Consider the following 13,168-nt stretch of genomic DNA (forward strand, 5'->3'; position numbering starts at 1 on the left):
GGAATATCGCTTTTTCCCCCACTCGTCTTGTGGGACAGGAACTATAGCCCCAAGGAAAATCAGCCAGTTGAGAGTCTGGCGAATGATCTGCGCCTTGGTGCAAAAACCACAAGGGGAGACCATGAAGAGGCGGAGAGGCCGAGCAAATTCCAAAGCATTGCTGTATTTTAATGTTTAAAACTCACCGATTGGAGGTTATTCTGGCCCATTCCTTGTAAAATTGGGACAGCCTCCCCCTACACGAGGAACCAAGGGATGGGCTGGATGCATTTCATTGAGGACATAGGTCCAAGCGATGTGATAGCAACTCTGTCAAGGGAGGACCAACCACCTCTAAAGGAAGAGGTGCATGCCTGCGGCCTGCCCGAAGACTGCTCCCTGCTCTGCCAAAATCTCCATTGCCCCTGAGAGATCGAGCCAGCAGGAAGCCTCTGGAAGGCTTAGGCCTATCCTCTGGGAGTTTGTGCAATTTATTCTCCCCCAGGGACCTAATCATCTGCTCCAAGTCTTCAAAGAGAAACTTCCCCTGGAATGGCAAAGCACTTAACTGAGCCTTGAACAAGTCATCTGCCACCCAGTTGCAGAGCCATAGGAGCTGCCTTGCGGATACCAAAGTCCCGGAAGAAGTTCTCAGATCATATAGGGCATCAGCTCCGAATGCAACAGCTGCCTCCCAAGTGCTCTGCTTCTGCGGAATCCTCAGGAGGAAGGTCTTTGGCAAGTGGTAGCTAGCTCAAAAGCATGAAGCTACTGCATACAGCCGCTTGGATATCCAGTGCTTAAACTTCAAAATGTCCGCTTGAGGAGAACTTTGAGTTTTCTATCTTGGAGGTCCTTAAGGGCCACTGCTCCAGCTACGGGAATAGTAGTCTTTTTAGTCACCATTGACACTGAAGCATCCACTTTAGGAAACTTGACATCTCCACGGCCTATTTGGGCAAAGGATAAAATGTATCCATAGCCTGACCCACTTGCAGCCCAGCCTCAGGCACACCCCACTCAAGTTACCAACTCCTGGACCATAGGATGAAAAGGACAGGTTGTCACTGGACCCCACAACCCTGCCAGAACCAGGTCGACGGAATACTGGGGGGGGGGGGGGGGGGGAGGGGGGGTGTACCTCCCATGGGAGCTCTACTCAGAGTTCCGATAGGACCCAAGGGATTAGAGTCCAATTCCTCCCTGTGGAATAGGAAAACTACCTTCGGGTCGTTGCATTCAAGGTGTTTCCGCAGGACATCCTCTGGTTCTGCCCCCAAAAGAGGAGCAGGAACTGGGAGTGGGTCTGGAGTCCTAGTGCCAGCCACATCAGGGAGGGAAGAGCCCCACAGCTTCACAACATGGTCTGGGAGGCCTGGCACTTAAGAAGCTTTTGGGGAGGTCCCTCAGTGTCCCAAAAGTGAAATTCATTTGTTGAGCCTGGGTGACCAGAAAGGCTTTGTGCATTAAAAGCACAACATCTAGAGAAAAAGTATTTGCTTTGCCCCCTTTCCCCCACCAGAGGATCAGGCTTGGCCATCAGAAAAGTCCTGGTCTGGTTAAGGATTCTGAACCGCCAGGGACAGGTGATAAGTCAGGTGGGAGATCCCCCCCCCCCCCAACAGTGCTGGCCTGCACTGCTAAAGTATTCAAAATGGCTTCCATTCCCACACTGAGCTGAAACAGAATAGCCGGAGGCTCATGAGCAACAGATCTTTTACACCGTGTGGACCCTAGAGGGAAACTCCTGTCTCTGATCTGCCTTCTCCTTTGGAGAGGCAGTGGGAGCAGAGGCCTGCATGAGAGGCACAAAGCCAACTCTCCACAGGCCACACAAGTAGGATGCAGCACTGGGGAAAGCTGGAGAGGTGCCAAAGAGGAGCTGCAGCAAAGAAAAACAGCTGGCTGAGAAAAAATGCCAATAAGCTACCTAGAGCCTGGAATTAAAGACAGCTACAGCAGCTGTACAGTACAAAACTTAGAAAAGGGCTGACTGGCTGCTTCTGTATTTTTTTAAACAGGCTGGGGATACTAGGGGGGGGAGGGAGGGACCAGACTACTGGTATTCCCCCACAGGTGCCTTACCTCATAAGAGCCCCCAGCTTCTTAAACCGACCAGGGGGGGGAATAGTCCTGCTAGGAACTGCCTGTGCCCTAAGAGATGTTTTGTCCTGCTTGATCCTTAGTTTTTTTCTTTTCTTTGAAGAGATTGCCTTAACACCAATAAAAGGGCAAAACCACAGGGTTTGCCACCTCCCATCTGCTGGAGACAGAAATACTGAAGAGATGCAGGTGGCATGCCAGGTTAAGAGAGGGAGCTCTTCAAGTTTGTCTCCATCTGCTGGAAGGAGGCATAACCCCCAGTCTGGATTGATCTGGGTACATACAGGGGAAACTATTTTTTGTTGTTCGGTTTAAAGAGCAGGCTTGTCATCCACCCACCCTTAGATTGGCTTTGGTATTTTGCACAGGCTCAGGACTGGTGGAGCAGAAGGTAATTGTCTTACTTACTGATTTCCTTTCCTTCTGCTACACCAATCCAGAAGCCTCCACTTAAAGTGAAACTGGGTGAACTCTTATTTGCTGTTTATTTTCCTTTCATTAAATTTATATTCTTACATGTGACAGCAGTAAACTGGCTGAATTAGTTTTAAGTGTATGCTAGAACTCTACTGCCATGCTGCTGTATGAGGTCTAACCCTTAGGATTTGGACTGGTATTATAGAAGGAAACTAACAGGTAATGTAGTCTTTGATCTAGTTGTGTTTTAAGTGGGGAGCTATTTACAAGTTGCACTATGGGTTAATGGGGGGAGACCACCCTCCCCCCCCCCCCCCCCCCCACCAGAAGAAGCTGTCCTTGTGTTGCAGTTCATTCCATTAGTAAAGCCTCTAGAATATGCTTAAACTTTGCAAACCTGGATTAGGCCTGATCTATTTGGATTACTAGTATCACTAAATGCTTTTGAAGATAGGCTTCTGAAGACTTTAGCCTGTTCAGATGTAATCATAAATATCTTGAACAGCAAAATAAAAAAGTAAAATATAGATTTTTTATTTAGCATTAAAGCAAATACTTCAGTATCACAACACTAGACTGAGTCAGCATTTATTTGCACAATCACAACATGCAGACAAAGCCAGAAAAGATGACAGGTACGAAATTTAACATCCCACTTCCCACTCAACCCCATATCTAGTCAACAATTTATACTCGCCATACAAATAAATGTAATAGATGTTGACAATTCTCTCAATTTCATCTTTACAGACAACAAGAAAGCTCTAAAAAGATGCAAACATCGTAATCTAATCTTCTTCTGAAGAGTCTCTCTCAAAAGTGTAGGCCATGAAGCAAGCATCTGGTCTCTTGGGGACAAGGGGATGCCCAGGTCTCACAATCTCAAAGCCCAAGAAGCTGAAGGTGCGCAGCAATGCAGCTGGAAGAGAACACAGCCAGAGTTAGCGTCAGAAAAAAGGGTGAGATGCACTTCAAAAGATTCAGTGGGCTAGGCTCAACTAATTTAGTTTGGAATGCTAGAGAAACCCATTTCAGATTCTCCAGGCCTGGGGGCAGTTTCTGGCTGGTTATTAAGCATCTTATAAGGTGCAGGAGCTCATAGGCTCTGCAAGGGGGTTTAAGTGTTAAGAGGGAGTTTCTTGGCACACAATCAGAAGAATTGAAAAGACTGACAACATTCTAGCACTATGCAAGTTAGTTTTATACAATTAGTTGTCTTGTAGATTCCTAGGTTTGATTTTAAAACCTGTATCAAAATAAGTGAGACAAGTTAATGCTGTGTTGGGGCAAGGGAATTATAGAGTCCATTATATTCTATAGCAGGGGTGTCAAACCTGTTTTCAGGTTACCCTCGGAATGTGCATATTGAGACAGTATACATGCACATTCATAGGGGTACTGTGAAAGTTTTGTTTATGGTCCAAGTGGAGAGGGGGTTTAGGTAGAGAAGATTGAAATCAAACCTGCAGAGGTTTCAGTCCAAAGGGCAGCATTGTTCTCTACTCCAGGGGTGCATGGGGCTCCCTAGATCCCCAATGAATATGCATGAGATTTGCATGCACTACCTCCTATGTAAGTTACTCATGCATATTCATTAGAGATCCTGCAAATTTGACTGGCTGGGGGTTAGGTGTCCACAGGACTGGTTTGAGCTTCCTGCTCATTCAAAACTGAATGCTGGCCAAAAAAGATACAGGATTAGTTTTCCATCTTGGCAATTTTCCAGTTTTTAGAGTTAGAAATTAAAGAAACTGCTTCACTACATGGTAGTTGTCAAAGTTCATACTGATATGTTGTGCTGTAAATAATTCAAGGGCCAACAGCTAGCCAGATTACAGGACCGGTAACCAAGATTAGTAGTTTTTACATCCAACTCAAGTGACTTCAATGTCTTGCAGCAGAAATTACAGTTTAGTTAAAATATGCACCAGGCCCTGTGAAAGTGGATTACAAATAAGGATGCTGAGAACTAGTGTGTTCTAGAATGACGACTGCTGTAATCAAAGCCTCTAGCACTAAGGGTATACTGTACGATATCAGACTTGTCTATGGAAATGGGGGAGGTGGGATCTCAGATTAATCTAAGCAGCCACCTCACTCTTTTTAGTTCCACTTTTGTGAAAGTATCACATTTGTTTTGATCTACAATTTGTAGATAAGGCGAAAACTGGAATATGAACAAAAACATTACAGATAAGTTGGGGAGAAGCACTGAAGTCTTGAATGACTTACCCAAGGTTAAAATACCATTGAACTTTTAACTTTGTCTTCTGAAACCCAATTCATTTACTCCATCTAGAATACCCTTACTTTTGCATTTTTTTTCTAGGCCCAGAATACCCTAAGAACCATTGACCTACCCACTAGTTTGTTTACTTTGGTGGCAATTGTGTTACTGTTACAAACCCAACCACATCTTCTGGCAACAGGGAGGAAGCCCAGACTGGAGTTGCGGGGTCTTGACCCTATGCTTGCATCATGCAGATGAAGATACCAGGGTTGCCATGAGATTAGTGATATGGAAAGAATGTGTCTTCAGTATACTGCTTGTGGCATTTATACCATGAACTGTCGGCCCATAAGAACAAAAAAGGATTTGGATCACTGTATATGGGCAACTTGATTGCCTTTAATGGAAAGCAAGTTTGCTCACTGTAAAATGGGTTTCTCTATTAGAACGAGTTAGCCATGACATGTGTGACATCTGTCAGCATTGAATGCACCCTTCCCTCCTAGCTCAGAGCATGTGCAAGTCTCCACATGGTTACTGCCCTGTGAGCCTCAGCTGAATATGAAGTTTAGCTTGGTTGACTCCAGGAAGGAAGGAGAGTACTGAGCATGGCTCACTTGTCTGCCTACCAAGAACCTCCATTTACAGTGAGCAAGTCTGCTTTCTTCATTGACATCAGGGCTGAATTAGCTATTACATGTGGGGAGTCCCCAAGCTGAGGGTTGCGGTGAAGCACTTACTGAAAGCAGTCCAGGATGTTCCCCTTCCTCTTCCCTGTGGTAAGTGTACTACTAGGTGAATGAGCTGCACCAAAGTATTTGCCCAAACATTTTTGGTGATTTCTTGAAAGATCATCCAAACAGTAGTGGGATGTGAATGTGTGAAGTGATGACCAAGTCACAGCTCTGCAGATATCTTCACATAGGCACTGCAGTCATCTGGAGCCCAGCATGTCTAATGGTCTATCCCAAGTACAATTCTAGGTCTGTTAGGATTGTAAAACAGTGTTGAGAAACTGTATAATGAAGGCCCTTCTGCAATACAGTGCATGAAGTGCAATGGCTTTATTCAGATGAAGACCATAATGACTTGGCAGAAAATTGAGGCAAGCGTGGATATACCACTGTATGGTTAATTATGACCCAGTGCCAAGGCTCACCAACTCTAGCTGAGATATGACTAGAAGCTATTTCCAGGAAAGGAAAGTTAAGGAAACAGACTAACAGGTGGCATGGTGGTTTCATTCATTGTACCATGATACTGGTGGCTTGGCAATCAGAAGGCTTGGCAATCAGAAGTCTTATGTACCATAAACCTTTCATGAACTTTGACAAAGGATGGTTTGCTACCCAAATCAACATGGTAAGCTGCAGTGGCAGATGGATGCACTGATGTACACTAAGATCTGAGAAGTGGAAGTACTGAAGCAACTCTTGGTTCACAAGCCAACAGGTCTAAAACTTGCTTAAGATTAAATTGTTTTAAATGTCTCATTGAAGGCTTCCTGGCAGATTAAAATATAATTCCTTATCCAAGATGTTTATATTGAGGTGGCCAATGCCAGTTTGAGAGCCACAAACAGGCCTGATTTTTCAGGATATCCACAATGAATATGCATGAGATTTGCATTCAATGAAGAGAGTGCATACAAATCTCATGCACATTCATTGTGGATATCCTGAAAGTCAGGCCTGCTTGTGGCTCAGACTGAGTTGGCCACCTCTGGATTAAGATTAAATGAGCACTCAACATCCCTGTCAGGTTAAGAGAAAATGTTCAGAAGACAGAATACTCCTGAGTTTGATCAGATCCTAGAGAAATTGACAGGCTGACAACCTGATGAGGTATGAGAACCATGCTAGTCTAGGCTACACGAAACCACAGCATTAAGATCAAACAAGCCTGATCCTTGAGTGCCTTCTACACTATCCTAGCCACCAACAGAAGTGGTAGAAAAGTATCTACATCCCATTTGATGAGAAGTGCCTGGAGTAGGCCTAGATTTGCTTCAAAGAATGGAGCAGAATTTATTTTCCTTTTGTCCTTTGTTGCAAAGAAGCTGCTTGATGGGTGACCTCTGATCTAGAGATTTGTAAGGATGTAAAATTCTGAGGCAATCTGCCAATGTGTTGGAGATCCCAGGAAGGTAGGTTGTGTCAAAAGGCTTTATGGCTACAAAACCCACTCAAGTTAGAGGACAGGGTCTATGAACCTGTGCCTCCTTGCTTGCTGATAGAACATTGCTACTTTGCTGGGTTTGAAGAGATGTTTCCCTGAAGAAAAGTGAAAAAGCAAATCTGATACACTGAGCTTGTAGCTCCAGAAGATTGGTCTATTCCATACACAAGGAACCTGGTTGCCAACAGAACGTATTTCAGATCAGTGTGTATCCCTCTCAGTGGATGCATCCATTGCTAGAATCACCCGATTTAGGTAGAAGCCACTTGAGAACCCCTCATTTCCACTGTGGCTTCAATGGTGACAAGAGCTGTAGCAACTGATCCCACAGACCTGAAGCCCTTCTGGAGAACATCAGCATTGAGGCAGGTCATGAGGACCATATGTACTGCTGCCCAATAACTTGTCATGAATGTTCATGCTGGCTCTCAGCCACCCCATTCAGCATGCTCCAGTGGCCACTGCTGAAATCTGGCTGCAGTATCACATGATTTGGATATCAGAAGACATTTGCATGTCTCATGTCCTGAAGAGCCTGCCACTTGCCTATTTTGTCTATTGACAAGGATTGCAGCTTTCATACATTGTGCCATGTAGAATTGGACTGTAATGCAGGCACTGAAACCTTCTGTGCAAAGTTAACCAGTTGCCTCTGTGGGGTGTTAGAGAAAATCCTTGTCTGCCTGTTTCAGTGCTGAGTTCACTACTACTGACCGATGTGGTAACTGGACTACCCCAAACTGTTTACTGAGCTCTATACTAAGGTCCAGTTTTCTAACTAGTGGTGGACAGGATGCCAGATTCTCAAACTAAAACCTGCAGATTAAGTGCAGTGGGATTACAGTGGACTTGGATGGCATTTCTAGGATGCAGAGAAAACTGAAGATCATGGAGCATCCTTGCAGATGCTGAACCCCCAACACCTTCAAGCATTGGAGTATGAAGTCTTCTGGTGGTGACAAATGCTCCAGTGGATCAGGTATGTGACTTGAGGGAACCCCATAGACACTTTACCCCTCCCTCCAGAAAACTAACCCAGGATATAAATGAGATGAAGACTCCACCCCAATCACCTTAGAGAGAAATATTCCTGGGACATGCTACGGACTATGGTTTGTACAACTCCCTCAGACTGGCCAGACTGAGGAATGATGGGAACTAGATCCCAGCCCTAGGATTTCTTCTGGGAGCTACCATGGCCTGGATGTGAGGGATGTTGAAATCTGCCCTCCTTGCCACTAGCTACCAGTGATGCAGAGTCTTCAGTTCCACAGGCTGCTGCATCCTGACCAAGAGGAGAATGAGACCATGCAGGTCTTTGCTTTTTCCTTCACTGCAGATTCAACTACCACAGACTGGTGAAGCAGCTGACAAAGCCTGGTGGTTGCTGGGATGCTGTGGAAGCTCCCATTTCAGCTAGATATTTGGATCTCAAATTCCATGTTTATGAATGAGAATGTGGGAACTGGAAGGGCTGCTTGTTCAGCTGAGGTGTCCAGTACTTTAAGCAGAAGCATGGATGCCCAGTATAGTACCCATCTTTTCTACAGATGGGTTCAGATCCTCTGGTGGCAAGGTTGAGGCTACACTGGAAGTCTTCATAGGCCACAGGCCGTGAACTAGAAAGGGTTTCTGAATGACTTGGAGGAGCAGCCTGGTCTGAGACCTCTAAACTGCTGCAATGGACAAAGAACCCCCGAACAAGAGTTGAGGAGTTCTCTTGCAGGTATTTCTGTAGTGATAGAAAAGAAAGGCTGGAATGTTCCTTCTGTCTCCTTGGTCAGAGGGGGGAAGAAATTAGAGTCTGCAATTTAGTCAAGCCTCTGATGTCCCACCTATACTAGGCCAGAGGACATCTTCTGACACCAGGATAGGCTCCTGCATGAAGATGGTTCTGCAGTTTTCAGGCAGAGTCCTTCTGCTACTAAATAAAGAGGTGGGGGCAAGTGCCCCGATTAGCAGCAGTAGGGGGTAACTTGACCCCTTCTTCTGAGATCTAGGATGGTATGGTAGAGCTTGATAAGTTGAAGTCTGAGGTGAATGCATTTGACAGAATGCAGTAGAGTGTTTGGGCACTTCAGATGCTTTGATATGCTTCAACAGGTCTTTACAGATTCACATTGACAAATCCCCACACAGGTTGATTGAGTTGGTTGCACTGGTATTGTGGATCATGGGATTATGTACGGAGGCTGCATTGACCGTCATGTGCAATGTTCTATGCCTCAAGCCCTTTAGTGCACTGAGTTGCTGATGCCATTAACCACATCAATGGAGATTGGGCCCTGTACTTAGAATGTCTATGCTTTGATGTAGGCTCCAGTGATTAGATACCACTGTCTTGAGACAGGCTGGCTTGTGGAATTGGACCCTGTGGCTTCAGCCTGCAAAAGAGGCAAGAGAATTGAGAGGCTCCTGCTCCAACTTCTTAAATGGTGAGGCAGATGAGGACCTACAGAGATGCTTGTGCAGTTTGATAAAAGTGCCTTGGACCCCTCCTCTGCATGCAGGGACCACCTGACAGGCACAGCAATTCTGGTCATGTCCTGGATTGAGGTATCATTTGTAGCTGTCAAAAATTACTTGAGACTGATGAAGGAATTCCTACACATGCTCAGAGCACAAAGACCAGTCTGTTTAGTGCCACCGATCACCCATGTGTAAAGGCTAATTCAGCCTACTTACTGCAGCAGAAGCATGGTTGGATTTGTTTTTGGAGGAGCAATTTCCTAAACCATTGGGCCAATTGTTGAATCCAGGGGAAGTTTTTGTAGTTTTTTTTTTTTAAGTAAAGCTATAAGGACCAGTAAGTTACACTTAAGCCCTTGTCCAGTGTGGCACGAATCACTTACCTCTGTCATCTCTGTTCTTGTGGAAGCAAACAAACACATGATCAACTTGCAGCTGTTCCTCAGCAAATTCTAGCAGAACTGCAAAACTTAGTGACATAACAATAGTGTAAGACCATCTGAAGGAGCCCTCACCCCTTCCAAAATTCTGTCCATATGACTATCCAACCTACCAGACTAGTCCTTCCCATCACTATGCCTAGACACAAGTACAGTATTTGAGAGAAGGTAAAGAAAGTTTGTTCTTACCTGCTAATTTTCATTCCTGTAGTAACAGATCAGTCCAGACTCCAGGGTTTTGCCTCCCTTCCAGCAGATGGAGATGAATTTTCACAGCCACTGGCACAACCAGAAGTAGCACCTGCAGTCCTTCAGTATTACTATGTACCCAAGCTAAGATAGGAACCCTGCAACAAAAGTGTAAGGAACAAATATCCCTCCAATGAGCAGGGGAAAGAGGAAGGACTTACAATAGACAGTAATGAAACTAAGTAGCAATCAGAAACCTGTACTATTCTTCAAAGAAAGATGACAGATAAAGTAGACTCCACAAAACTCGTTTCCCCCACCGGGCAGGGCTCTGGACTGATCTGTGGTACTACAGGAATGAAACATTAGTAGGTAAGAACCAATTTTCTGTTCCCAGATCAGTCCAGACTCCTGGGATGTACCAGAGCTTCCCTAAAACGGGGGTAGGACAGAGTCCTGCTTGAAGAACACTTGCACTGAAATTGTCGATGTCAGGAGACCTGGATGTCCAACTGGTAATGCCTGGCAAAGGTTTGCAGAAACTTCCAAGTAGCAGCCCTGCAAATTTCTTGCGGCAATACAGACAGACATTCTGCCCAGGAGGCTTCCTAGAATTGGGTAGAATGAGCCCTTAACCCCTCTGGGAGGGGACAACTAACATATGTAGGCAGAAACAATAGCTTCCTTCAACCAGCATGCAATTGTGGATTTAGATGCCTTCTTTTGCACCACTCCATAGCACAAAGGTGATCTGATAATCTGAAATTATAAGTGACCTCTAGGTCACTCAAAGCCCTTCTGACATCCAGACGCCTTAAGTCTGCAGCATGAGGCATGCCAACCTCCAGGTCTGGAAAAGCTGGGAGCTCCACTGACTTAAGTGGAACACCGGAACCACCTTCAGCAAAACAAAAAGCCTTTCAGATACCCTGAAATCTGAGATGCATGAGAGGCTCCCTGCATGACAAGGATTGCAGCTCAGATATTCTTCTGGCCGAAGAAATTGCCACTAAGAACACTACCTTCAGAGAAATCCTTTATGCTAGACCTTTTAAGAGGCTCAAATGGCACTGCACACATACCCTTGAGAATCAAATTAAGATTCCAAGACACACACTGGGTGAATATGTGGCTGTAAATGCTTGACACCCCCCCTGAGAAAATAGACATCCAATGTACTGCCAGGGGCTTCCTGTGAATCTTACCTCAAACCCCACAGGGCTAAGACCCATACCCTCAGGAAACTAAGCCTTTAGTTAATCCTCCGTAGAAAGGTTAAGATCTGTGCCACTGTTGCCTGTTGAGGATCTTTGATCAGAGTACCAAGCTTGAAAACCCTCTACACCCTGATAATTGCCAAGGAAATGGAAGTTGAGCCTGTAATAAAGTAGTAATGTCCTCAGGATATCCCTTCTTAAATGCCACCTCTCAAAAGCCAAGCCACTAGAGAAAAGCAAGCCACCTGATCTGAAAATATGGGCCCTTGAAGTACGTTTGGGAGATGCCCCAGCTGGAGCTAACACTGCTAGATTTGCTGTGAACCAAGGCCTCTGGAGCCACCAGAATCACTTGGCCCAGATGGATCTCTATTCTCCTCAGTACCTTGCCCACCAGAACCAGGGCACTGACTCACTCTTCCCCTTGCTTTCTAAGACTGAAGAATCAAGGAACTTTTGCATTTTGCTGAGTTACCATTAGCTCCATATGCAGAACACCCTACCTGTGGATAATGAGAATCACCACTTCCTCGGACAATTCCCATTCTCTGGGATCTAACTGCTGACATCTGAGATAAAAATCTGCTTGTATGTTGTCAGACCCCACAAAGTGAGATGCCACTATCAAGGCCAGCTGCTGTTCTGACCAAGCCATCAGCATTTCCACTTCCTGAGCCACTGCTCAACTCTTGGTGCCACTGACAGTTGATGTAAACCAAGGTCTCTCCTCAGTCTCCTGCTGCATGGCTTCCAGCCACACAGGCCAGCGTCACACTGAAGATGCTGTCCTAGCCCCTCCTGATGTGCCCTCCCCTCCAGGGAGGTACCAGGAACAGCAGCCTACCCAGGAGAGGTGGGCAGAAAACTCCCCACACAGCACAACGTGCATCCTGCAGTGTTGAGCACTGCGCTGACCATGCAGCATGCCTGGTTGGGCTAAAAACAGACCAACATGAGAGCTGGAGAAAAAAGCCTCAATCTGGCCCCCCCACCCCTGCACCGCCAGGCAGAGCAGAGGGGCTGCTGCTTTTCCCTTATGACTTTTGTAACTTTACCAAGCAGAGAAGATAACAGAAGTAAGTACACTTATCTGAAGAATGGTCTGGGCTTTTCTGAGCTCCAATGTGAGGAACTGGACCACCAGCTTTCACGTCCAAAATGGCCCAAAAAGCAAGTTGGGGTCACCAACCCCTGCACATGTAAATGACCAGGAGGGATGGCCCCACCAGGACTGGTGCCAAAGGAGAACAGACTAAGGTTCAGAACTGTACATTTTGCACCTCCATCTAATGGAGACAAATACTGAAGGACTGCAGGTGCCAGTGGCTGTGAAAGTTTGTCTAATTTGCTGGAAGGAAGGCAAAACCCAGGAACCTAGACTGATCTGGTATGTACAGGGAAAGAATAGTTTTACAGATTTATAAGATAACCCTTTATAAAGATACTTAGTTTTGCCTTGTCTCAAAGTGCTTGTAATCTCATGCACACAACTGAGTGAAGGATCAAGTACTCCAACCAGTAGTTGCAGCTATCTGTAGCTTGCTCAGTATTTTGTTTTTCTATAAATCCTACTTTAGTCTGTATAGTCATCTGGGAAAGCAGTTAGTTTCAGATTTTATAATTGGACCAAAATGTAATGAACCAAAGCAAGCCTAGGTATCAAGCTACTCATGAACCAAATGCTTTGGTATGCCTGCAAGGCAATCCAGTCAATTTAGTTTTCAGGGGGGGGAGAGGAAGACCTTTTGCATGCTAACTCCCAGTTCACACCCCGTTTACCCCCTCAATAAAGTTGCATGAAGTACTTAAATATATTATCCAGCTATTTAGTGTGCTACAGCTGGATCGTGCACCTGTTACTGTTAGGCTTACATAACTAGTAAGAACCTCAGCGTGGCAGATATTCAGCCCCTACCGCACAGGCTCTCAATCTCAGTCAAAAGACA

General features: G+C 45.5%; 1 protein-coding gene across 1 annotated transcript in view; it reads right to left on the reverse strand.

The window, feature by feature from the left end:
• Positions 1-3,017: 3,017 nt before the first annotated feature.
• Positions 3,018-13,168, reverse strand: part of OAZ1 (ornithine decarboxylase antizyme 1) — a 31,095-nt gene continuing 20,944 nt past the window's right edge. The window contains 2 exon segments of the mRNA XM_029610977.1: positions 3,018-3,418; positions 9,760-9,845. Of these exon segments, the coding sequence (XP_029466837.1) occupies positions 3,288-3,418; positions 9,760-9,845 (217 nt within the window). The 3' untranslated portion in view covers positions 3,018-3,287.

Source organism: Rhinatrema bivittatum, chromosome 8, assembly GCF_901001135.1.
Source record: "Rhinatrema bivittatum chromosome 8, aRhiBiv1.1, whole genome shotgun sequence".
Taxonomy (NCBI): domain Eukaryota; kingdom Metazoa; phylum Chordata; class Amphibia; order Gymnophiona; family Rhinatrematidae; genus Rhinatrema; species Rhinatrema bivittatum.